The sequence below is a fragment of the Melospiza melodia genome, chromosome 4 (assembly GCF_035770615.1).
Source record: "Melospiza melodia melodia isolate bMelMel2 chromosome 4, bMelMel2.pri, whole genome shotgun sequence".
Classification (NCBI taxonomy): Eukaryota; Metazoa; Chordata; class Aves; order Passeriformes; family Passerellidae; genus Melospiza; species Melospiza melodia.
Genome location: NC_086197.1, coordinates 68,373,318 through 68,401,239, shown reverse-complemented (window position 1 = coordinate 68,401,239; position 27,922 = coordinate 68,373,318). Strand labels below are relative to the sequence as shown.

The following is a 27,922-nucleotide window of genomic DNA, read 5'->3' as shown; positions in this document are numbered from 1 at the left end:
TAAATAGCTGCTTAGGGGTGATGGAAGAACAGGATGAGCACATCTGATTATTTTCCAGTGTTTTCCAAGACTCTCACCAATCAGGAACTTGAAGAGCTCTTGTTCTCACAAATGTGGCTTCTATGTATCTAATTATCTTGAAAGGATTTTTGTCCAGAGACAGCTGTTTATGTTTGAAGACACACACATTTTTAGTACCATTTGCAGTAACTTTGCCAATGAGCTCTATGGCTCTACTGGTGAGCTGTCTGGTGAGCTGTCTCATTTTGTTGCTTTTAACCTGATTCCTACTAGGTTTTTTGTATATGAAGAGAGAATGGTCAAATCATCCATGGAGGTTTTCTGTATGCCATCATGACTACAGAACATATTTTCTCGCTTAGCCCTCTCTTTTCCTGGATAGGAAACCAATTGTTTGTTTAGTCACTCCTCATGCTATTGAGGATGTTATTCCTCCCCTGAATCCTTTCCAGCTGGAACTGGAAAAGGGAAAGGATTCACCAGTCACTAGAGTTTTGATTAGGAGTAGCGCTGTGGAGTCAAGTCAGTTTTGGACGTGCTTGCTGTTGAAGTGGGGACCTTTTGTATGATAGGAAGGCTGAACCTGGTGTTGTAGAGTTGACACAAGTTGTTGCTTAGGATGAAAGAAATAGGCTGGATGCAGAAGGAAAGTAGGATTCAGTGGATCCATCTTGCATCACTGTACAAGGATATGAGTCCCTCCAGTATGTGATCAGAAAGGAGTAGGTCAACATAGGATATGTTGCTCTTGGAAAGAAACATCTCATGCTTTATGCTGAGTCCCTGAAAGCTGAGAAGATGAAAGAGGGCTCACTTGTTGTTACAAGGGTGCTCAGTTGGTCAAGTCAGGAACCTTTTTCTTGAAAGGATCTCATGTTGCCCTGACAGACAAAATTTTGTGCTCACAAATAACTAGAAACAGTGTTGTTCTGTAAAGTACTAATAAATATGTATCCTTGGACCCAGCCCTGTAATGAGGAAGCTAGATGCAAGAGAGAGCTAATTTGACTTAATTGGGAGCAGGGAAGAAATTAGAAACTTTACTGTAGAAATAATATAGTTCATTTTAGACAGGATGTGATTTATGAAGATCAAGCCTTAAGCAGTTAGAAACGCTAAAGATAAAGGCTCTATTAAAATAACAAATTGCAGCCAGAGACCGGGTTTGCTTTTATTTCTTGTAGCATTTTGTTTCCAAAAGTGGTTAGATCATAATCTGTGAGGTTACTGAACTGCAAATGCAAATTTTCATGCACACAAGTAATATATTTTGACATAGAGGTTAACAAGAGAATGGTGCAAATTTCACACAGCACTGGCTTGCTAATTACGTTTGTTTATTTTCAGAAGCAACTTCATTTTCATTAAGAAATTGCAGATTCTGCAATAGTAATCTTTGCCAGTAGTTCAATAGCTCACACTCTGAACATTTGCTCTGCTACAGTAGTAATGAAAGTGAGCCTGAAAAATAGCTTAGAAAAAATGGTGGAATTTAGGAGTGCATGCATGTGGCGAGCATCTTCCAATTCAGCGTTGGATCCAGTTGAGAAAGGCTGAGGAATGGTTGAAAGGAGTCTATGAATTTTGATACGATTTTTTGCATATTTGTTTTCTCTTTTGACCTAGAGTTGATAATGTATTAGCAAAAAGATATAAAGTGTCTTTTATAGAACATATGTAACCAGGAAAAAAGGAAGTATCCAGCATAAGCTTCCAGTGAGCAACAATAATACAAACATTTTGAGTAACAACTGCTAGCAAATCAATCATAAGTTACAGGAATAAAGGTTTAAATATCAGGGGGAAAGGAGCAATAAAGGAAAGGTTTGGAATATATTGCTGCTGCTGTTCCTGACTTGTCCCTGTGCTTTCACCAGTATGCAGAAGGAAAGTGAGAATCCTGGGCTCTGTGTAGGCATTGTTCACACTGTAACACATTATTTAAGGCATTAGTACAAGACATGGACACCCTCTAGCAGCAGCACACAGGTACATGGGGAAGTAAAGGAGCTCAGCGTGTGGCAGCTCATTTCAGCCATGTCTAGGTCTTGCTTAGGACTGAGGGAATGTCTATGCTGTGGGTGCAGCATTGGCATGTGGCTTTACCCATGCTTTCCACGGAGCCAGAGCTGCGGAGGAGTGCTGGGCAAAAGTAGCTTTGGTGATTGCAGGGAGGGTCTCTTAGGAGCAGCTCCCTGAATGCAGCTCTCTGGTTACCTGGCTGGGACCCACAGTGGTGTTGGGATGGGCCAGATCCAGGCTCCCTTAGCTCAGGGATCTGTGCATCCTGTGCATTGTGCTGTGCAACCATGGCTGCTGGCCTGCATACCCAACCCTCATTTCAGGGGTCAGTGACCCCATCAGGAGAAGGAAGCTGGGAGATTCTGCACTCAGGTAGAAACCAAAACAGTCATGTGTAATCACAGAGCCAAAGTATCACAGAATGTGTTGGGTTGGGAGGGACCACAATGGATCATCTGGTCCAACCTCCCTGCTCAAGAGGGGTCATCCTGGATCACATTGCACAAAGTTGTGTTCCAGATGGTTTTTGAACGTGTCCCGTGGAGAGAGACTCCATGACCTCTCTAGGCAATGTGGTTCAGTGCATGGTTAACCCCACAGTAAAGTTCTTCCCCATATTCAGATGGAACTTCCTGTGCATCAGTTTCTGCCCGTTGCCTCTTCTCCTATTGCTGGGCACCACTGAGAGGAGCCTGGAAACCTCCTCTCAACACCCTGCCTTCAGATACTGACAGACATTGATGAGGTCCCATCTCAGCCATTTCCTTTCAAGGCTGAACAGGCCCAGCTCCCTCAGTCTCTCCTCATAACAGAGATGCACTTGAGCCCCTGAGTTATCTTCAAAGCCTTTGCTGAACTTGCTCCAGGAACTCCATCTCTCTCTTATGCTGGGAACCCAAAACTGGACACAGCACTCCACATGCTGCCTCACTGATGTCCTCAAACTATTCTTTTTATTTTCTGGGATATTTCAGTAAGTAATTTTGCTTCCAAAAGGACATTCATACATATAGCTATTATTCATAACCCAAATAGTACCATATGGAAAGAGTCTTAAACTACATACCTGTACAGATCTGAACAGATGCCAGCTTAATGTTCACAACCACAGGACTGGATGTACCTCATGTGTTCAGTCTAATTATCTCACCCAGCATGTTTGAGTGCTTTCTTTGTACGCACAGATTAAAGCATGGAAGTAAGACAAAACATTTCTGGCATCCGTAACTATGCCAGGGGCTTTATTCCTTAATGCTGCAACTTCGGAAGCGGCTCTTATGCCTGTCGTCACCTTTCTATCAAATGGCATCGAAGTGCTGGATGGAATATGGTCCCATAAATTTTTAATTGAGATACTTTTGGGTGATCTACCAAAATAATTTTGCAAGTATAGCTTAATTTTATATTTATAAGTCCAGTGTTGCTGCTACAGAGGGCCAGGGGGCAAGTTTGCCATTGCTTTCAATAAGCTAGGTCTGTGAGCTAAATGCTTTCATTTCCACATGTACTATCTCTTAGAAGATGTAGAGTTGTACACATGCAAATGAAAGTAGAATTTGCTGCTGTAAAATAATTTTTATCATTTACTTTCCAAAACATCTTATTTAGAAATGAGGATTTCTGCGAGGATTGAATTGATTCTGTAGGACGCATGATTTTGCAGTTGTGTCTCTTCCTTTGTCCAAACTTGTGTGGTACAGCATGCAACAAATTCTGTTAGCTACTTCTTAGAGCTAGCAGGCCTTCTGAGCTTATTGCATAAAGGTTTTTGCTTTATTTGTGGATGATTTTTGAAAGTTGAAGCAAGTACTCTAAACCTGAAAGCATTGTTGAAGCCAAAGACAAGGTTACAGAGAAGGGCCTTGTGACTGTCAATTTTGGTTGTTTTGGTTTGATTCCAGCTGTGGCTGAAATTGTTACAGTGCAAGGTCAACAGAATTTCAACATGGTGGTGCCCTTTCAGGCACCTTTGAACAAACCCTGCACTGTCTTATTCTCTTAATTTGCTTTTGCATCAGACATAGCATTAGTTTAGACTGAAGAACCTTGTTGCCAGCTGTTTTATATATTTTTTACCTTATAGACATTCATAAAGATGGCATCTAATAGCACTAGATAAAGCAGTTTGAGCTCAGTGCTTTTTCAAGACATGCTCGAAAGAGTAGGTACTCACAGATTATGATTTTTTTCCCTGTAAAGTGTACTACTCTTCTTTTTCCTGTAGAGATTTTTGTTCCCTACCTTGAATCAGTGGGCTGTAATTGTAATAATTATATAGTTTGACTACATAAAAGTAGCTAAAATTACAGTTTAACAAGACATTTTCCATCTCTCAAATGTAAACACCTTTATAGGATTAATTTTTCATCTTTGAATAAGCGTATTAGCTTATATACAGATATATACTATATATCTGCAATTAATTTAGGATCTATAACAGCACAGAATTCTTCCATATCCATGGGAATCTGATCACTAGTGACAATTTTGGAGTGATCTTCACATTTGGTAAGTCACTTCCAGACCAAAAACTACTGTAAATTACTTTGACTTTGGTACAGTGAATAGCCACAACCTGCTCACAGGTATGTGCTCAGTATATTTTTTCCACCTTGCTGAATATACGTTCATGTGATTTGCTTTGTGTTTACACACTGATGGCAAGTAAGTCAGTAGTGACTCAGTTGACTACTATGTGGTTATGATAGATTCATTTTATATGCCCTCACCACTGAAAATCAGAGTTCTGCAAGAAGGTGCTCAACTATACTTGAAAAAGATTTTGTTTGGGGCTGTGAAAAACATCTTCAATTTGGATATATTTTTAGTAGCAAAATTAATAGATATTTAAAATTTCCTGAGCTACTTTTCTTCTTTGATCTGTCTGTCAGCTTGACATGAATAGAACTTACACTTTTGTGCTTATGTCTACTATCTTTTTTGCTTCTTTTTTGCAAAGCAGGTTGAGTTAATGCATTAAGAGTCACAAAAGCTTTTGGGAGTCCCTTAGCATTTATGTGATTAAAAGAACATTGAGTTCAAATGCAGTGTTGCTGTTAGAAACTGTGATGTTTGAAAACAAGTCAGCTATTAAATCAGTTTTCAGTAAATAGGTACAGTAACTTAATTTTCTTTTCAAAATGTTTAGAAAATTAATGTGGATGGTGGTAATTTTGGAATGAAATCCTACCTCTTTTTTGCTCTTCAGAAATAAATTTGAAATTAATGACTGTGAAGAAATAGTGCATTTTCCCCTTGAAATTAGAATTTTAAAACTTCACTGGTCAGTTGTTCCTGTCTGTTCTCTCAATACATTTTTGCCCCCCCCCCAGTTACAGAACTTGAAAAAGGTCTGACATCCTTTCAGCCCCAGGAGGCTGCTCCCCTTTCTGAAGATATAGCCTCCCCTCATTAGTAGTACATTAGGAGTTTTGCAGCTGATCCTGTACCCAAGTAGCTCATACCCCTCCTTGGCTAAAATGACATGGGAGGCTCAGGGGCTCTCCTGCATCGCTCCCTGCAGCACAACTGTCACAGGCAGTAATTGGGCTGGCAATTAGCGAGGAAACAGCCTGCTTCAGGGGATGGCATCGGGAGAAGCCCCACACCAGCCCGGTGCCCTCCCCAGGGGGATGCCTGTTAGGGGGGACACCGGGGCTCTGTCTCTGGGCTGGCCCAGGGGGGCTTCTAAAGAGGCCTCACAGCTCAGAGTAATGAATTCTGACAGTGCACTGGCACAGGGCAGTGGTTCAGTAAACTCTCTGCTTATAAAAAAAGTGAGGGTAGCCTGTGCTGTGATTAGTTGCTTCACCTTTGTGACTTGATAATCTCTGGATTTACTTTGCCAGTCTGTCTAAGCTTCTCCCAGGATAAGCACAAGAGAATCCTCTGCCAGTTTTCCCGTTTTGTGGTTTCCTTGGAGCATTGCAGCATTTTCAAAAGGATGAACTCTCCCTCCCCATCCTAAAGAGTATTTCATGGAGTGCTGCAAGTTTATGCTTTCTCTTCTGAGTTGCCTGCTTAGCATGCTTGCTGTGGAGTGGAAAATGGCCTTTTTAGAGAAGGACAAAAAATGTTGGACTGGGGCTGAGGTCTACAAGTAACTGTGGTAAATATGTCCTGAGAACTGAGCTAGGCTTCTGTAGAGCTTCTGGCTCTGGATGCTGGGGGAAGAAAAATGTCTGACGTGGTTCTTGTGTATTCTCTGGATATTCTTCTAAGCAAGGCAGTTCACAATTTGGGGTAACAGTCCTAGGGTCATTGGCCCATAAAACAAGTATGCTGTCAGGCAAAGGACTGACAAATGAGCTCTTTGTATGTGTATTTGTTTCAAATTTTCTCTCACTTTTGTGATGCCTCCTGTCACTGTTCAAGTCCCTGGCTCTTTGCTGGAGGAATCATACTCTCCAAGCTGTAGCATAAGCCACAAGGCTGAGGAGAACACTGTGGAGTGCTAGCCCTGGCCCCTGCATCCTAACAAATCAGGGCTGTACTTGCTTTGTTTGTGTTAGTGCCAAGTCCTCATCTGTAAGAGTAACAGGAAAAAGAGGAGTAAAATAGGAATGGAAAAGCGGTAAAGACAGTCCCTTCTTGCAGCCTGTGAATTTTGAAGGATCTTAATGAACCAATGTGTCATATGAGGCAGCACAGACTGAAGAGTGTGAACAGCTGTGATATGCTCAGCTTTTTATTTTTTAAATTCACTTTCAGAGGACCCCATCTCATGTAGTCCCAGCTAACATGTCAAAACCCCTCACTGTCCCTGTTATGTTACCTGTGTGAAATCTCTGGATGACTGGAATTTGAACCAGCAGCTTGAAAAAGAAATGAGCGAATACTCTCTTCAGCTAAAATAGGAGCACTGAATGTGAATTCATGTTATATGTTGTAAAATACAGTGGAAAGGAAATGGCTCATTATTGCACATCATTTTTTCTTAATAACTCCACATGAAATTAATAAACCTTAAACCCCCATGTTTTAGAAGTTGTTCTAGATAAGAATCTAATGACAGGGAAGGAGAAATAGGAAGGGCAAAGCATTAGGGCTTCAATGACTTATGGTTAACAATTATCTAAGCAGCAGTTTCTAGTTTCAGTGATCTCATCTTCTTAGCTGCATACTAAGCTTCAGCACTGTTAGTTAATTATGTTGAAAAAACCTAGGAGTTCTTTTTCTGGCAGTGTTGAGCAAGTGTGCTTTTTGTGGCATTGGTTTTTTGCACCATCTCTGTGACCACTAGCTTTGGTTGGAAGGGAATTGCTGCCTTGCCAGGAAACACCAGATTTTCTGCATAAGTTCCTGATTCTTCACCCTCAAAGAGCTCCAGGGTTTTTGACTGAGATAAAATGAGTGGGCTGGACAGACATCATCTTTGCACAGAGCAAACCTAAGTTCAGATTATTCTGAAGTAATTCAAACATGGAGTGGGATATTATGTGACTTCAGCTATGTGGGAAGTAACTTTTGCAACAGCAGAAAAATCCCAGAAGTGCTTCATCCTCCTCCTCTCTCTCTGCTTGCTCTTTAGAGCAGCAAGAGGGCCTCCTTCATGTGAGAATGAACAACAGAAATATTCTCTCAAGAGACACAAAATTATTAGTAGGAGTGACCTCCAGGTCTTATTCTGGAAGTCACATTGCACCTGCAAGGTTGGCAGCTGCCATACACATTGTCTTGTCTTGGCTGGGCTCCCCAGTGTTGGAGGTATAGTGTTACCTCTACTTGTGCTGCTTCAGGTCAGTACATTTTCTGCTCCCTAAAAAATGCATGATGGTGATTTTATTTTGGTTACCATTATGAGTTTTTCTGCAGAAACTCCTGAAAAAACAAGCATAATTTCAAAATATTCACGAGGGGTTAAGCCTCCCAGAGCTCACTATAGGCCATGCTTTCTCTGAGTATGTCAAGCCTTGCATTAGAGGAATTTGCATGTAGTGATGCTGTGTGCTGTGACTGTCAGAAATAGGAAGGCTGGTGTGTGTGTCCCAGAGTGCTCTAATGAGCAGCACCACATCTACTCAAACTATTGTTTAGAAAGAGATTGTTCCAAGCATTCACCCTTAGTGAAAGGTCTGAATGCGAAGAAGCGAGATGAGGGGGAAAAGAAGGCTATTGTTAAATATATTCACTTTGTGATCCCTCAAGGAAACCTCATTTCACTGAGCCTAAATGCTTTTCAAAGTGGCAGACTAAAAAAAAATTCTTCAAGAAGGTAAATCTGAAGAATTAAACTTTGTTTTTTTATTTGGAAATGCTGTTGGTTGTGAATAGGGTCACTGCCTTTGTTGGAGGTAAGTGAATCACCTATAATGAGACTTGGCTATCGAATTTTACTCCTCTGCTTTTGATCTATTCACAAGCTCATCATGAGATTTATTTGTTGTTCAAAAATCTCCCTGCATTTCTGCTCAATAATGTTCCCGCATGAATAGCTGTCAAATAGCTGCTATTGCTTGAGGTCTGAGCTCCAACACTGGGCTGTATTGGCCAGTTGCCTGGGTTACCTTTGTTACATCTATCTGTTTCTTGTAGTAGAGCATTCCTGATACTAGTCAACACACTGAATTTTGAATAATTCAGTCAAATGTGAAATGCCAGCTGTGTTTTGGTTTATTTTTTTGTGACTATTGATATTTTTGAGATTGAAAAATAAACAACTATTCAAAAATTTATTTGCACCAGCTCTGAATGAAGAAAGAAAGCACAAATGAGAGTCACATATATTTCTGAGTTGAGAGTTGCTTGCAATTTGAGCACCTTTCACAGGGGGAACGAAAACATTTTTATTTCATTAATTCTTAGGATTAATTTCTAACAATGGGATTTTTAAAAGTCTTTCAGAGGTATATAATTATTTATTTATGAGATAATTACAGCTATATGAGAGATTTAATCTCTAGGTGAATATTTTTAGAGCAAAAATACCAAAGGACTCTTAAAGAAAAAGGAATTAATCTCTGCATATTGTGAACATATCACATGTATTTGAATTGAGTGGTACAGTCAAATATCCTTTGAAATCCAACATCCTGTAGAAACAAGGTAAATATATTTTCTTAAGGGTATTTTTTTGGCGTTGGTCTTTCAAGTACTTACGTATATTAATAGTTCTATTGTCTTCAGGGCAACTAATTTTATATACATATAAAGTGATTGCTTGTGCTATTACACATCAGTTTGGAGCTGTAGGCCCATGATGTTGGCAGTTCATGTAGTGGTGAGTCTTCTGCCCATGTACCAGGACTGCAGTCGTGCAATTACACGAATCTCTCATTCTTCCCCACTTGCGGCACAGGGGAGCACAAGTGAATTAGCTCTTTACATGCTTGGTGTTCTCAGGACTCATCCTGGCAACATTTTCATAAGGTACTTTCAGAAAACAGATAAAATCTCATGCTATACTTTGTGCTGAAAATTGCCAAGTGATGTAAGTATCAGTCTCCAGCTATACCATAAGAAAATGAAGCAAAGTGGAGTGGCTTGAAAGGCCTTTTATGAACAATTCAGATTTTCTACTGACTCTGGGACACTAGGACTCAACACTATGCACAAGAGTTTTGCACAGATCCCAGGAGGGAGATTCTCAAATGCAAAAGGATGTGGTGTGAGAAGGGATTTTCAAAGGCTTAGAAACCAGACAGGTGAGGAGAATTGAGCCTATCAGACCTTTTTTCCTGCCTTTGAAAATATCTAAGCACCCTCGAATAACAATTTTTTCTGTTAGCTGTCATAGCTGTCACTGATTTTTTCTTTTTCTTATGGTAGTCCAGTTTATAATGCAGCGCAGTATCTGAATACAAAGAGACACTATGTTTACCCTGGAGACCAGGTTTGGAGTTTGCCAGGGCTTGACGTTCTCTATATCTTTCCTATCAATAGCAGGACAACTGATCTGACTCCTTAAATCACATATACACTTGGCCAGACGAGGTACCCCAGTATCTTGTCTGTGACCCAGGCAATTGCAGACGTCTGCAGGACAGCATATGTCGAAAGCCATATTGTGGTATTTTCCTGATATACTGCTTTACTTGCCAATGACTTTTGATTCAAGGGCTCTGAAAGAAGAAATCTGCTATATTAGTATTTTAGAGCCCTTAATTGGGTTTTCTTCCATGCATCTGTTGAATAATTTTGAACCCGTTAGATAATGTTTCATGAGCATGACTGTAAAGTATCTCATATATTTTTGAATAAATAAGAGAAATATAATTAAATGATACTGAAGACAGTCTTGTGCTCCTGGCACAGTGTTGATTGATGTCACTTGGTATAAAAATTATTTCTAATCCCTCATTTGGCATTTTGATTCTTCATCTCATTTTGCTGATTTGACTAACAGAGCAGCGTTTTACTGTAAGGCTCTTTGAGAACTTCAGCATTTATACAACATGGAAAGCCACATTTTCTACTTCAAGAGCCTATCTATAATTGTAGCAAACACATACTTCACCCCAAAGGTGAAGTGGAGCTGAAAGTAAAGTACAGATATTGCTGTGGTTTGTAGAGGAACCAAATATCTGGGGCCACAGTCTAGCGGTCTAGGGAGTATGCCAGAGACAAGTCCAAGATTTCAGATCAGACCAGGAGAGCCTGGACCATCCTGTTTGTGCCTGCACCAGCCTACATGTAACAGCAGTGTAATAATCAAATTTGTCTTTAGGTGAGGCTTCAAAAGATGTATTCATCTCAACAGCCACTGCTTTGTTCAGTCATTCCCACTCCAGGGCACTTATCCTGTGTGAAATATAGAATATCACAATTGTAGTTTACCATACAAAGAGACGTTTACTGGGGTATCTATGTGTCTGGTCAATAAAAAGTGTCGCTTTACAGTTAATATTTAAACTCCTTATCGGTTTGCCTCGATGTTTGTAGGCTTGAGAACACAACTTACCAAAGCCTGCAAACTCTAGTGCACTGAGCCACCTTTGCAGGTGTGAGTAGACCTGTGGGGGGAATCGTGTACTGCTGAGTACCGATCTGAAGATGGCAGCATTGGGTGAGCTTTGCACTTTCTTGGCTAAGCAGGGCACTCTTAAATACTAAATTGTAGTTGTTGCATGTGGCAAATTTATAAATCAGCTTCTAATTTGAAAGGCTTTTCTTAATGCTGCAGTTTGATATCACAAGTTAGTAGTAGGCAGACACATTGCCATTTCTGTGTTTTATTTTAGTTAGTTATACTGAGAGTACAAGTCTTATAAATAGTAAAGATTGGCTCTCACCAGCAAGCCCTAGCTCATAAATATGACTCCCTTTTATTACAGTAACAATTATAATATTTTTTGAACCAATGCAAAAGAAGCTCCCTCTTTAATTACTGTCTATCCATCAGGGAGGAAGTGGAATCAAGTCCTACCTATCTCGTGGGTACTGCTCACCCTGGACAGCAGGAATTGCTCTCACCAGTGCCTGTGTTGGCTCCTCTGCCTTCTGTGCTTTCCAGCCCCCAGAGTGCACATCCTCAGAGGAGTGGAGAACGTTTCTGCTGCTTCCCTCTGCTGGCCCTATAGATTGCTTTCTCCTGGGAGCAGCATGACATTGGTTTGGTCTTCTTCAGCCTAAGAAAGGTCAACAGTAGAGGTGCCCCACATGTGGGCACTAAGTGCAGCTCTTACGGATCTAAAACATACAAACACCAGACTCCTTTTTAGCTGCTGTTGATTTTAAAAATGTAAATGAGCATGATCACTGTGTTTTATCAGGAGTCTAATCCTGCTGTATGTCTGTCAGAATGTTAATGTTTGTAGCATAAGAACTACTACCTGATAGATTCCTTTATGGAACCCTGAGGGAGAGGGGACAAATTCAAAGATACTAGTGGGATTTAAGTGTAAAGCTGAGCAGTTAGTTTCTAGCTGTGTCAGCATGTATACAAGCAGGACTGTGGCCTACTGATAGCTGTTCTGGCAAAATACTTAGGCAGGGAAGCGAAATTTGTACTCTTTGTGATAGGTCTCAGCTTCGCTCACTACTTCTGTGATGCCTTCGTCACTTTGTCTTATTGGCTGTTTGTCCCTGAGACAATATTTTTAGAAACCTGTTGTCTTGCCTACCTTCTACGTGGTGATAGCAGCTGATGTACTGAAAAATTTATGCCAGCTTGATTTCCCTGAGTCAATATCAAAGCCAGAGGTGGAAATTTGATTTTTTTGTGTTTGTTTCTTTGTTTTGTTTTATTTGATGATGTTGTGCTTTCACCTTCCTTTATGGATATTTCTGCATTTGGCTACTGTGATGGAATCAGACTTGAGATGTTTGAAGTCTCTGCCGCTGGTTCCTTCTTCTCAGCTGACTGAGCAGGTTTGGATCAGACATGGGGCTCATCAGTTTTTATTCTTTTTTTATTATACCCTTCTGCATAGTGCTATGCTGTATGAATCACTAGCTGTACAGAAACTTTTATGAGGCTAAGCAATTAATAATTTTTGAATTTCTAAAGATTGGTTGAACTTAAAAGAGCTGTTAATTTGGAGTCTTCTATATTTAATATGAAACCCAGTTGGGATTAAGGAGGACGTGAATGGAAAAACACCAAGATTGTATTAGGATGTATTGTGAAGTTACTTAAAAAGATTAAAATTTACTACAAAATATTGGATAATTTCTTATCCTAAATTTATATCTCCTGCAAAGACATATAAATCTTCTAGGTACAGTGGAGTTATGCCTCTTTGTGCAAAGCCCGAAATTGTCAGATGATGTAATAAACACAAACATATATAGGAATGGGTGTATATATATATGTACAATATTTTTGTATAACTTAGATCTCAACTTCCTAAAACCTTCATATGTTTACAATATGGAAGAGTTACCATCTTAATCTCAAATGTTTGATCTAATATCAAAAAGCATGTGATGTGTTGTAAAAAACAAAGTAAAATCCAGTACCATAAGAGCAGAAATGACTGTGATCTTTAGCATTTAGTGGACAGTAGACTGTCAGTACCTCTTATGGTCTTCCTAGCATTTAACTTTGTTAGCTGGGTACAGCAAAATTAGATACAATACTGTAATGTTGATTTAACAGATCTCTTTTTGCAGCTTGTCATCACTTTTACAGGTCAGATACATTACCAGATGGAATTTAGACCTTAAAAACAATGTTATTGTTCAAATGAATTCATTGATCAAGTGAATTCATTTGACTGAATATAATTATCTTTCTGCAATTTAAGAAACCAAATGCCATATTCATTCTTTATTTATGACAGAATAAAATCTAGTGAAGACTAAGGCCTCAACTCAGGAAGGCTCTTAAGCACATACATATAAGTAAATTAATTTTAATTCAACTTAAGTATGTTTCAGACTTTAAAGTGATATCAGCTTGAGCTTAAAACTAAGTGCTTTGAACTACATCTTAGAGATCTTCAAATGTTCCTAGACAGTCAGACCAACTGCCTTGCAGGATTCTGTTTTGAGGCATCTCATTTATTTCTGAAGGTTTCAAAAACCTCTGTAGGTTACTATCAGTACCTTTGATACCTAAAAATGATCTTGCTTGTCTGTTCCTAACTGGCCATTCCTGTGAACTGCTTGTGTACCCAGACAAAGAACAAAATACCAAATTTTTGTGCAAAGCTTCCTTACTGCTGATCATGACATTTACATTACTTAGCAGCAACAATACACGTTATCTGAGATTATGTTCAAAGTAGGTAATTCTAAAGAAGTGGGACAGGCAAGTGAATATGGTATGATTGCTATTGCTGAAGTGCCTGTTTGCAACTATACTATTTGTACTGAATATCTGTATATTTTACAGTGCTATTTCTTTACCATTGAATTTGGCCTTTGCAAGCAAGAAGGACAACTGCGTGCTTATGGGGCAGGACTTCTGTCTTCTATTGGAGAGTTAAAGGTATGTATCTTTGAAGCATAGTAAAATTTTAATCTTAACAAAAAAAATAGGTGTATGTAAATATATTGACTTTCAAATAACAGTTAAAATTCTCAAGATAAAAAGCTTGTATTTAAAATACGGTATTGACCTAAAAGCTTTGTTTGAAATATCAGCTGGCACTTGAAGCATGAAATGGACTTGTAAGGCCCAAAGTACCAAAGCAACCATAAACTAAAAAACTGATTTCTGTTTGAATTTTTATTTCTTGTCAAAGGGGGCTCAAGGGTTCTAGCAGGTAAGAGTGCCTTGGGCTCTAAAAGCTTTGTTTGGATGAGGAGCACGTATTTTTAATACCCACAAAAAAGTGCTAGAAATCAGACATGATTCTGTTCTAAGTAATCCAGTGTACCTGAGTGGATTCATTATTGATATGAAAAGAACAGCATTCATTAAGGTCCTGATATGATTAATCATCTTTAAAATTAAGGAATGCATATGAACTCACATTGAACTTGCCTATGTCACAATACATAGAGCCCTATACTTTTAAGGGTGAAAGTGTTTAACCTTGCATGGTGTGAGTAGTTGAAGTGGATAATTTATTGCCTCTTTTAATGCCTAGAAAACATGGGGAACGGGCAAAAGGTGTTTTGTCACAGCTGTAGTATTTTGGGACATAATACATCTCTCAGCAAGGGGAAAGAGAAGGGTAAAGAGAGGGAGGAGTATCGTCTTCAGAGACCCAAACGAACTCTCACTGGCCTTGCAGGTAAACATTTGGACTTAGAAGGCACATATGGAAGAGTATTGAAAACTATTTTGCAGCATCGTTTATTTGAGTTTCCACATCTTCCCACCCTCCAGGGCTGGCTTTCAGTGGGCTACTTCGCAGTTTAATAGAAGTATCTCAGTCTCTTTCTGCTATTTGTTTTACCTGTAATTGTGAATATTTGGGGTGAAGCTCATTAGTAAAACTGCTATACTTCCAGTAGTAAAAAATGTTGAAGAAATTTACCTTCTCTAGTGCTTTTTCTTTGATTGCATTAGAGTTGCTCTCAGTTCTGTGCATACTTCAGCCACTGAAACATTCCATATCTGCCTGGCAATATTTTATACTCACAGTGCAAAGCTGTTTGAATGAAAAGAGATGAAGATGCCCCACTTGTTTTCCTTTGGCTCAGCAACATTCAGTGCTAAGCCCCAAACTCTGCAGGATTCTCTAAAGAACCAGACCTTTTATTTAAACTAACAGTTAAGGTTGCTATGTGATGACCCTGAAAATACCTACCATATAATTTACAAAATCTAAGGGCATAAAAAAGAAGAAATGAATAATCAAGAACATAATAAATCTTCTACCATCAATGTCATAAACAAATGCATTATTCTTGTCAAGTGTGCATATTTGGTACCACACATTTGTGACCCCAGACCTGGGTTCTTTGCTCAGCAGTAAACTCAGAGTATAAACGCAAAAAATAATCATTTTGAAAAGCAATGCTAAAAGCTAAATAATCTGCACATTAACCGACTGCATTGACCTGCTGCAGTGTTGTGGCCAGTTATATATCATAATAATTTTGCTCTAAGTCAATAATATTATATACTTTTCTGTTACACTACATATATATTTTGTAGATATGATGCCAGAAGGGACTACTAGATCATCTAATTTGACCTCTTGTGTATCATAAGGTACTAAATTTCATGAGATCTTGCATATACTGATCTTAAGTTAGAAATTTCAGTTACTGATAAACTAAGCACTTTTGTGCTGTGGGAACAGAACAGCAGCATACCAAAAGTAGACATAGTCTCCATGAAGGGACTGATAAGGTGAAAAATATTGAAAAGTCTGTGGAAATATGCTCCAGGGTAGAAAGCAAGGTAAAAGTTAAGGAAAAAAATTTAAAAAACGACTAAGTTTTCTGATAAAATGACCATGGGAGAAGCCATTTCTGGACTGCAATCCTGGCATGAATGTGCTTCTTGTCAGCAAAATATTATCAGGGAGGTGTTTGGGAAGGAGAATGTCTGGGCACCCATGACTTTGGTGCACAGCCTTGCATCAAGCCATTGTCACTTCCTCCTGTTTTTTGAGAAAACAATCTCCCTCCTAGCTTCTACTGGGAGGGCAATTTTCTTCCTTGACCTGAAGGAAGGTCATGCTAATAGACTGTTGCTGAGATCCCGATTGTAACTGAAATCCTTATTGATGGCAGCAATTGCTCTGAAAATGATGAGAACAATGCTGGCTATTTCAGCATTGGTGAGTGGGGAGGAGGAGGAGACTCAGTGTGCATGGCCATGACATATCCCTGTCATGTGTGCAACACTCATACTTCTCACAGGCATCAGAGTGAAGACATCCTTTCGGAAATAACTTCTGCCATGCTTTAGATGGGGACGGCTGTGGCCCATAGAAGCTCAAATACTTACGTATCCCTCCCACTAGGAAGGCAGATCTTGAAATGTTGAGTTTTGCTAACTTGAGTTTAGAGTCATAGGTTAGGTTGGAAAAGTTCTCTAAGATGATCAAGTCCAATTTTTAACCCAGCACTGCCACATATGCCACTAGGTTATGCCCTCAAGTGCCATATCCACACATCATTTAAATACTTCCAGGGATGGTAACTCAACCACTTTCCTGGGCAGCCTACTCCAATGTTTGGTAACCATTTTGGTGAAGAAATATTTCTTAATGTCCCATCTAAACCTCCCCTGGCACAACTTGAAGACATTTCCACTTCTCCTGTCACTTTTCACTTGGGACAAGAGACCAACCCCTACCTGGTTACAGTCTCCTTGTAGGTAACTATAGAGAGTGAAAAGGTCTCCCCTGAGATCCCTTTTCTCCAGGCTAAACAAACCCTGTTCCCTCAGCTGCTCCTCATCATTGTGCTCCAGACCCTTCCCCAGCTCCACTACCCTCCTCTGGACACTCTCCAGAGCCTCAATGTCTTTCTTTGAGTGAGAGGCCCAAAACTGGACAAGGACTTAAAGTATGGCCTCATCATTGCTGAGGGTCACTGCCCTGCTCCTGCTGGCCACGCTATTGCAGATACAGACCAGGATGCCCATGGGCCTTCTTGGTCACTTGGGCATACTGCTGGTTCATGTTCAGCTATTGACTAGCACCCTCGTGTCCTTTTCTGATGGGCCACTTTCCAGCCACTCCTTGCTGCGTGGGCTTGATGGCACCCAAGTGCAGAACCTGGCACTTGGGCGTGTTGAACCTCAACCACTGGCCTCCGTCCATTGATCCATCCTGTCCAGATCCTCTGCAGAGCCTTCCTGTTCTCCATTAGAACAATGCTCCTGCCCAAATTGGTGTTCTCAGCAAATTTACTGAGGCTGCCCTTGAGACTGCACAGGCATATTTTATTAATGTCCTTTGGCAAGCAAGAAGAAAAGCCTTTCTCCAGCTTCTGTCCCTATCAGCTCTCTTTTCAATGCAGCAGTATGCACAGGAAATAAAACGGTGGCCAATTTTATGTATAATTTGTATAAATTTCTAGAAGTACATGAGTCTCTTTGCAGGGCAGAAATGGCAAGCAATATTTGGGTTGTTTGGAGGACTGAATGGCTTGTTCAGTCATCCCTGTTTCTGTACGACACTGCTCCACTTCACAAATCTGGTCAACAGTTCTAGTAACAAATAAAAAAAAAAACAGCTAGAGAAATGTGTGCCCCAGCCCATCACTATAGGATTCCCATGAAATCTTTTTCCCCACTCAGTATTTAGAGCTAAAATTTCAGATAATGAAAAATGCATCTCCTTATGTGCATGCTATGAAAGCATCAAGTGAAAAAAAAATAATTAAAAGCACAACAAAATAAGGAGAAAGAGAAGATTAAAAATGAAGCCTGGGGGGAATAGAATAATACAGTAAGTAGTTATAAAATGTTCTGCCTAATATAGTCAGGTTAACTCTAGCTAACACTATTACACAGTATGTATTTGGGACGTAGAGATAAGACGGAAATAATGTACATTTCAATTATTAAAACTGTTTCTAAAAAGCAGTTCAAATGTCTTTGGAAACTTTAATCCATTTAATTTGTATGATGCTCTCTTGAACTCTTTCATTAAAGGAGTCTCCTATCAACTTCAGTTGGCTGTAGATCAAGTCATACATCCCTGTTGTATGCTTCTATACTGAACAGAGAGGTAGACTTAAAATCTCTCTATAAATTTTTAAAGTCAAGTACAGTATCCAATTGTATTTTTTTAATGATAATTTAAGAAGTGCCAGCATTGGACTTCATAAAAAAAAATAAAATGCAAATTTTGGCTCTGTTTTCTGAAGAGGATGAAGAAGACAACTCCTGGATCCCAGGTGTTAATTTTTAGAATCTTTCAATAGAGAGATTTTCCATATTTTTCTAGAATTTCTATAAAATTACACAATTGAACAAAATTTTCTGGTAATACAGGACACTGTCAGATTCACAACACATTTTGTAGACAAGCAGCAAAACATTTAAGAGCAGGTTTTTCAAGACTCTATGCACTCCCCCTGGGAAAACAAGGTGATAGAATCAGTACTGGCACTCACACAGCTTCTCACCTGTGTTCCTATTCTGCCCTCCTGTACTTCTCAGACAGTGCAGTATTTATAACTCATCTCAAGTTTTCCCCTTGCTAGCTGAAGATTTTACTTTTTGGGTTTTGTTTCATTTATTTTCTTTCTCAAACCTGAAAAGCTCTGAGTTGTATTATTGCAATCCATTTTTATACTCAAAGGAGGAATTACAAGACCAAACTCTTTTTTCATGTGTCAGTGATAGTGGTCACTTAGGAAATGATTCATAGTTATGCAGTGTAAATGCCTGGTGCCATCTGACATGCCCTAGCATTTCTGACCAGCCGTCACTGCAGAAATGTGTAAAAGGCTTCTTTGGATCCTGTGCTGTATCTTCCATTCTCAGTACAATACATCAGGCAGCCTAGGCCTTAAGCACCTGTTGTTAGGCACCTCAATCACTCTTTGAAGCTTTCATCTGGCAAGAAGTGGAGGCATTTCTTTATTGTTATGCTTATTTTCAGTACAAATGATTGTCTACTTCTTAATCTGTCTGATAGTGCTACTTTTCCTGAGAATCAGTAATGATTCATTTCAAAGTTTCACTCCAAATTTTTATTTCTTGAACTAAAGAAGACTCACCAATAGTATTACTAGCATTAGCAGTACAGTCTGTATGAATGGGCTGTTAGAGACTGTTACCACAGATCCACATGATGGTGAGGTGCCCTATTTTACCAAAAGCTATTTTTCATGAGTGCTAGCCCTAACATCTCATTGGAGGTGGATAACATAGAGGTTTCTCATGGAGAAATACATATTGGGTACTTATTCATTTGAGTTCACTCAAGAACTGAGTGTCCAACCAAACCATAAGTGAGTAGCATGTATTTAAAAAACACAGGCTGGAAGCTGAAAGCTTTTGGACTCACCAGACAATTTTTTTTTTTTTTGTTGAGACTATGTACTTCAAACTGATGAGATTGCCAAGGACCAGCATTTTACAGCACTGTAAAGTTTCTGATAAATGCTCTGGTCAGCTTTGAGTTGGTGTCTTGACCATTCTAGTTCACATGAGATTATGGTCTCTCTGAAGGTTTGTCTGTAGGCTCATTTCAACTGCTGATCTCTGGCATTACTGGCATCAGAATATCACCTCAGTTGCAGATGTTACAGATGCCAGGCTGTGCAATTTGAAGACGCCATCCAGACTTGCAAAGATGGAAACATTGCTTTGGTAGCCAAGACAATTCCTACTTGATCTAAGAGCCAAAAGAACTTGGAGGGGAGACAGGGATCTTGGGTGGAAATTCACCAGAATTTACATCTTTTGTTTCCAAACTGTAATCCTAAAAATAACTGATCTGTTGTCACCTAATTTTGAAGGCATGTCTGAATACTTTACCCTTGGTGTCCAGGGTGCACATATGTTGCAGTCCTCATGTTCCACTCTCTGCAGAGTTGCTTTGTGAAACAGCACCTCTGTTCATGTATAACTAAACTGGGATCCAGAAAGAATCAGTCATTTCATATGGATTATCTAAGGAGAATAACTAGAAAGGCTTTCTCAGGGGTCATCCCCTGTGATAGCATCAGCTTTTCCTTCTCTTTAAATTTCTCCTTTTATAAAATTAGGGTTCAATGACTAGAACAGTTGTTCACAATGTTCACAATGTTAGATCCACAGGCTGGATCCCTTCTTGATGCTGGTAACTTCAGTCCCAATGACTAGACCTGGCCCATCAGAGGCCATTAGTAAGTAGAGAAGTTAATAGCATCCCCCTTTCTGTTGAACCTTTCACAGTACAGCAAAGAATCCATGAGCCAGAAGTAGTCAGTTCCTATGGAATCATGGCCTGTATCATCATCTTCATTCCCTCCAAGGAATCAGCCTCACTCAGTCCACTCAGAGTTTTGAAACTTTGTGCTTTAGACACCTGAGCCACCAAGTCTCACCTGGAAGCACAAAGGCACCTTAAGAGGAGATTTTTATCTATAGATACCCTCCCAGGGTATCTGTTATAATTCTAAGTGAGAAAAGGCAAATTCATTTTGAGAAAAGGAGGTAAATGCCTTAATTTATAAGCATTCAACGACATGGTTCTGCAAAGAGAAAGTGACAACAGGGATATAAACAGGGGCCTAATAAGGTGAGTCTGTTCCTGCAGTCCTTTTAGAAGAGGATGATGGTTGAGAGACCATTGTTTATATTTGTTTTCAAACCTGTTTGACTAATGGCTGGCTAGAAACAGCAAACCTTGTGAGAAAGAAAATATACATGTACTAAAGAAAGTTAATTCCCTGACATTTTAAGATTCAATGCATTAATTTTTCATGTATTTATTTTTGGAGAGAGAGGAGGTGGGAGGAAGAGGCTCTTGTTCCAGTTTTCTGTCCTGCTATTTGGAGACTTCAGGTTGAGAGTTAGTGTGATATTTTCAGAGCCTTTCACAGGGATTTAGGAATGAGTATAAGCAAGAGCAAGGATAAAAGTTGTGAATACCTTAAGGTTAATACTTTACTCCACTATAAAGAACATCCATGCAGATGGAAAGTAAAGAAATCAGAGACACCTTCGGACCTCAGGGATCTGCTTCCTTCCTGTCATTTCTTTATGATTTCCATTCACATCTTCACTCTATATAGGTATCAGGGGACTAAAGAAGGTTGAAAGGTGACCTAAATATGCTCTGCTTTCTTACCTTATACTTCTGTAACAGAGGACTGAGAATGAAAATATGTGTGTTCTAGAAGATAAGATAGATGCAAAAGCCAACCCAAGTATTCAAGTTGAAAGGGGAGTGAGAAAACATTTTCCTGGAAAATGTCTCAGTACCTGATTTTCAGTTCTGAACCTCTCTTTTCTAGTGACTTGTGAAAGTCATATAAAGAGAAAGGCTGATCAGAAATCTCTGCTCTGGGTAGCATTTGCCTTATCTGCCCAATGTCTCTTGTACTTATCTATATCTGTTTAGTTATTTTTTCTTTGCAGTACTATGTGAAGCATTATTGCTCAGGTTGTGTGGCAGAATTGTAATGTATTTCATTGTCTTGCGATACATTGTCATTATTGAATGGGTTTTCAGATATGTAGTTTCACTTTTACTGTCAGGAAAATACTATATGATTTTAACTTGAAAATGTAAAGTACAGATTACATGAATGGTTTAGTCAGACCCAATTTACCCACCAAGATGAAGATGAATTCCGCTAGTTAAATGAGATTTTGGGGACAATATATATATGTTTGTAATTGTATAGGTAATTTTTCAAAAATGGTTATTTGATGATTTTTCTTTTTCCATCTGAACATTTACATCTGTGTATGTTCATGGCAGGTGCATTTCTAACACCTTCTTTATTATTAAGGGGAAAAACCATTTCCCATAGTAAGAGCCTTTTAAATAACAAATTCTGTTGACTGTTTAAACGGAAAAAATGCTATATGTAAAACAAGATGAGCTACCAATTAGCGGGAAACATATAGGACAGTGATATAAAAGCTGTATATATGAGCAGCTGATGTAGATACAGCATAATCAAAATCCAGTTTAACAGATCCTGTGGTATATTTTGCAGCATGCTCTCTCTGACAAGGCCAATGTGAAAACATTTGATCCAAAGACAACTTGTTTGCAAGAATGCCTTATCACTACTTTCCAGGAAGTTTACTTTGTTTCAGAGAGTTTTGAAGAGGCCAAAGAAAAGATGAGGTAAATTATTTTCCCTGACTCAAAAATCTAATTTTCTCTCCTTTAGTGGCTGGGAAAAAAAAAGGAAGTTAATTTTCTTTTTTTCCTTTCAGGGACTTCGCCAAATCAATCAATCGTCCCTTCTCTGTGTATTTCAATCCATATACGCAAAGCATTGAGATTCTGAAGGATACCAGGAGTATAGAAAATGTTGTCCAGGACCTCCGCAGTGATCTAAACACTGTATGTGATGCTTTAAGCAAAATGAACAGATATTTAGGGATTTGATATGTTTGGCACTGTGATTTGCTGTCAGTTGCTCTTTCTGTAGCCAGTTACATGAGATGGCTAATTTATCAGAGCCACCAGTTTTCCCTTTACAGCTTGGCCTGTGGCTTGCATTATTGTGTAGCTCTGTCTAACTGTAATGTGCAGACAAACCAAGGCAATGCTAATTTGTAAATGAAACATGGAATGTGGCAGAATGTAATCATCAATTCTTCAGCACAATGTCATGTAAAAGTATGCCATTAAAAAACTTTCCTGGCAACAGTTTGGTTTCCACAAAATGGTTCTCTTCAATGTTTAAGAAATGGTGTTGCTGATTTCATTAGGCCTGAGTTTATTTCTTCATTATCCCTTCCCTTCCATAAGAATCCGGAAAAAAATTGTTTGCCACATTTTAATTTTCTCTGTAAGAAAACATTAGTTCTTACTCTAATGGTAAAGACATATATCTGTTACAGAACTTTGTCTCTTGTGACTGAACAATACAATTTGTGTACCAGTAGCTACCAGAGATTAGGAAGGATATGTATTGGTATTAAGAGGTCTGTGAAGATTATACATAATGAGAACCCACAACTGAGAAATGTTCAATGTGGCTGAGCAATTGCAAGACACTAAAAAAAGAAACCTCTGACATTTCATGTAGAAAGGTAGTTGTAGTTCACACATGTTACCTGTGACAGTCCCGAGAGTGCTTCCTCTGAGATTGCTATCTGGAAATAAGAGATTAAGCACTTGTTTTAACATCACTGTTACATGTGAATCCAAGGTCCTTCTGCATCCTTTTATGTCTTCTGCATTCCCTTGTGTCTTGAACTTAACTCCTCTTGTGTTTCAGGCATAGTTTGCCTTCCCTCATTATTCTACACTCAACCTTGACTTGGTCATGCTTGACTGGGTCTACACTGTGCCAGTATCAGAACATATAAAAGGGTGAATAAGGAAGTTGTTATTTAATTATGGCTGAGATGATTTTCAGTTACTAGAGTATTTGTGGAGTGATTAAATCATAGGAACACCCAAGCTGCCTTGCTTGTATCAGATGGATGCAGGTAATGCCTGACTTAATAAACTCTAAGCTGACAAGCTCTGACAGAAGTACAAGCTCTGTCTGGGGAGCACAGTGCAGAAATATTTGAGCCGGTTCTTATCTGGAAGTAATAATTATGCATGTCTTTCCTTTATCTGGGTTATTCTATTCTCCTATTAGCCAAGATAATGGTGAGTTGACTATATTGTGTGGACCCTTCTTAATGGAAACCACATGGCTTATGCAGATCATGTCAATAAGGGTGAAAGTGTCACAGCTTGTCTACATATATGGAAAATAGGTAACTATTGAAGCTGCTCTCCCACCTGAAAGAGTCGTGCAGAGACTCTTAAATATTGCTAGCAATTTCAGCATTAAAAAGGCACCACTTGATAGTACCAGCATATCCTTAAATAAGAGGCAAGCTATACAGATAATTTTCACAGGGATGTCTGCCACCTCCTCAGAGATAACTGTGAGATAACAGAAAAGGCTTTTTTCTGTGGATGGTCCCTGCTGCATTCTAATGCTGCTGTTAATAGGGTGAGGAAAAATCTACTTTTAGATTCAACAGTGACTTCCGTTGGTACAAACGAAGAGCTGATGAGTTATCCCATGGGGATCAGCATGCTGGAGGAGTTTTTAACCTCCCAACATTAGTGCTGACTGTTAGCTAGCCCTTAACACAGAGGAATTGCTGTCAACCTTAGCAGGAAACTTTCTCCCTCTTTCTTTCCATGGAATCAGATGAACCCCTTGTAGCCCTTTCTGGAGAAAATGGACTGTACTGAGATTTGCTTTAACCAGTCTGAAAAAAATCATTGTGCAAGAAATAGTAACTCTTACTTAGTTCAAGAACTGGCAAGGTATTGTTGCTTGCTTAAGTAAAATAAAGCCACAATAAGCAACAAAGATTCAAAGCTTGCAAAGTTACCAAGGCTTTCCCTTGAATCAGAATTATGCAAGAAAACTTTAAATACTTATAATATCTGGATTTATATTTGACTTTTCTGAATAGCTTAAAATAAGGATTTCATAGCAGTAAAACAATAGAAGCATATCTTTGTTTTGTTTTGTGCTGTTAGCAAGTAAATCTCATTATGGATTAGGGAGAAACCCTTGAAATCCAATAGTCATTCTAGGACTAATGATGGCAAGGAAACTGTCTACAGTGAAGATATAATGTCAATGACACAGAACATTGTCGAAAGATAATGGGCTCCCACTGCTAGATATATGCTTAATCCAATGATTTTATTTCTATTATACAACATGATTAAAAATAAATTAACTATAATGGGCCAAGGAATAACAGTGATTTAGAGAGACAATCACTCATTGTTCTTACATAGCAAAGCTGCCAGTTTACAGGCTGCAGAGCAAACTGGCTTTGGGCTTCGGCCAGCCAGGAGCCAGGACTGGGAAGGAATGCTTTAAAAAGTGCACTGTTGCACTTTTATGAATCACATAGTTTCAGCTTAGCTGAAATTCTTCTCTGTGGTTTTTATTAGCAAATTAAGATCAGCCATGCAGCAATCTCCTTGGATGACAAGCTCATTTAGGCATAATGAGGGAATTATTGACAGTTATCAAATTACACTAACGTTTTATTTGGAAAAGGCCATATTTATATATGGTACTTGTTTAGCTTTAGTGAGCTGGACTCTGGAAATTGGACTTCTGGCTTAGTCTCATTTATTCCCTGTGTAATTCTGAACTGATGCTTTATGGGTCTGAGATATATGCACTTGCTTTGCCTGCACAGAGTAAATGGGCCCGAGCTTAATGAATGTAAACCATTGCAGTGTTTACTACCATGCAAAGCCTAAAATGAAAAACAACACTCTGAGACATGACAGCAAATACAAATACCAAGTTTCATTTGCAAACCAAGACATGGTTCATGCGTTTCATTTAATTTGCTCAGTAAAGGGGGTGGAATGCAGAAGGTGTTAACGTAAAATATTGCGTTTTCCCTCTCCACTCTTCAAGATCTGTTGGGAATCTTGTTTTAAGTTTGGCCCTAAAATGCACTTTTGTGAAATAAGGTGTCTTTTCCTTTCCTCTTGTTAGGATATCCTAATGTGATGGAAAAAATTCCAGAAATTTATTGTACTGTAGTAAGTATTTAGTGATGTGCTATAATGGATTACGGAAAAAAGTTTCACGTCTTTGAAAGGACAGCCTGGCTCAGAGGGCTTAAGATGCTGAAGGCTTTCACCTACAGGCTGCTGGTACAAATCCAGTCCAGTCAGCAGTTACTGAAAGCTATCACCAGCCAGCAGCAGCTTGGCTTCTCTGTGATCAACTGGGAGGCTGTGATTGCATAGTTTGGAGTAGAGGAGACTGAGGGGAGATGCAATAACCTTTTTCAAACACATAGAAATAGCTGCAAAATGGAAGGGACAAGCTGTTCTCCAGCTTCAAGAACGAATGGACTTAAATTGCAGGAAAGGAGCATTCAGTTATATAACAGTGAAATGTGGGGGACATGGTCTGGGGAGGCTGCAGAGCCTCCACAATTTTTCAAGAGAACAGTTTAGGCTGCTGTCTCTCAGGAGAGAGACTGGCACACTCAGTCCCATCTTGAGACCAGAGGAGAGGCCATACAATGTCTTGAAGTCCCAGCCTGGAAAAGGCTTCAGACAGCTCAGAAGAGCAGTAATGACCAACAGCCACCACTGTGGAGTATTTATATGTCAACCACACTTTTGCCTCCTCTTTCAGTCTTTGACCAAACCTAAAGAGTGGCTCTTCATCTTTCTGTCTTTCCTTAGGGAATGAATAGGATCCATGGTCTGAGTGTAGCCCTATATATGATCACTGTGGTGCTCTATTTCAAGTTCATCAGCCATTTGGGAGAGCTCTGTGTGTGACTCACCTGCTAGTTACAGCTGCCAGAGGCAGAAGACCAAGAGTGAGGAACCAACATTTGTAGTTTTTACAAACAAGGTTTAAAGCTGCTCATCTTCATAAGCAAAATAGAGTATTGTATTTCATTCTGTCTGTGCCTGAATTTGTCAGGAACACTGTGTTCCCCTGAACACTCTAGAGAACTTGGAGCTCTTCCAAGCTGCTGAACTTGAGTGCTCCAGCCAGACATCAGCCTTGTGTCTTGGTGGAAGCTGGACACAGAGCAGGATGCTCTCCCTAAGTACCCTGGTTGCCAAGGAAAAGAAACCCACTGCTCTAGTCCAGAAGGGAACTTTGGTCTAGCCCCTGCTGTAGTTTCCCAGGGAACTTGGGGATTGCACCTGCTGTCCAGCCTAGCGTCTCATTAAGAGCTAGGTAAGGATCAGTGCAATTCTCTTCTACTCAGGAAACGAGCTTTCTCAGCCTGGAAACTTTTCATCTTGTTTTATCAGAACAGTCTGCGTCTTTTTAGAATTATGACAGCTTCCCTTGTATCTCAGTAGGACCCATGATCATGTTTCCAGATCATTTGTGAAGGGAGTAATTCTGCAATATTTATATAATGGCTATGCTCCGTGGTATCAGTCACTCCAGCTCTGGAGATGTTTCATGGACAAATTCTTGCCTTCTCAGTAAAGAGTTGGACAACAATGACAGATTCCTCTTGCGGGCTTCAAAGTGTGTTTGAGACAGGATTCTAAGAGAAAAGTCTTGGTTATACTAGAAATTATTAGCTATTAAAAATATACATCTCAGGAAATAAGTTACTAGAAATGAGTACCTCCAGTTGTCATACCAAAGGCTGTAGAGATGTCCATGGCATTCTTATTGGCAATTTCCTGTAATTTAAATGATCTTGAAGGCTAAACAATGAAATCCTCAGTTGAAATGCTCTATGAAATCTCTGTTGATGTATTTTGTATGTGGTTCTCTAGAAAAGGTACATAGACAAAAAAACCCCCAGAATTTAGTAATATCTATTCAAAACAACTATATTTAGTTTAAAAAGACCCTCCAACACCTTCAAGTAAGAATTCATATTTCCTTGCCAACTGCTGAGATGTTAAGGTAAGACTGAAAATAAGTGCTGGCATCTACTTGGAATTTGGGCCACATGGGACTATTCAGGTGTAGTAAGTGTGAAATGGGTTATACAGTCCCATATTTTGAGATGCAAGTGGGTGATGGATATTCTGGTGGACATTTTTTTAATGTAGTCAGAAATCTCAAATGTCCAGAAAAAATAATGGAGAGGAAGCTGCCATTGCCACACTCCATCTTTGGAGGTAAGGAGTTGAGTTTGTGAAGCAGCAGGAGGGAGATTTCAGTCCACTTCAGTTAAACTGGCCCATGACCTGAAACACAACCCAAATGTGCCTACATCACTGGCTCTGTGTGAGCTCCTGTGTGAGTACAATCCTGATAACAGAACAGCAATAAAGCACCCTAGAGCCAAACAGCCCTGTTTTCCCACAGGAGAAAATGTGGGTGATTTGAGACCAGCATGACACAAATAAAATCACTTTTATTTCTTATAAAATGTTTTAGAATATGGTACTATTTCATTTTTGATAAG

At 39.3% G+C, this 27,922-nt stretch overlaps 1 protein-coding gene across 1 annotated transcript in view; it reads left to right on the top strand.

The window, feature by feature from the left end:
- TPH2 (tryptophan hydroxylase 2) overlaps positions 1-22,634 on the top strand; it is a 49,630-nt gene extending 26,996 nt beyond the window's left edge. Inside the window, exons 9-11 of the mRNA XM_063155874.1 lie at positions 13,820-13,915; positions 22,003-22,136; positions 22,229-22,634. Of these exons, the coding sequence (XP_063011944.1) occupies positions 13,820-13,915; positions 22,003-22,136; positions 22,229-22,403 (405 nt within the window). The 3' untranslated portion in view covers positions 22,404-22,634. The remainder of the gene's footprint in view (positions 1-13,819; positions 13,916-22,002; positions 22,137-22,228) is intronic.
- The last annotated feature ends 5,288 nt before the right edge of the window (positions 22,635-27,922 follow it).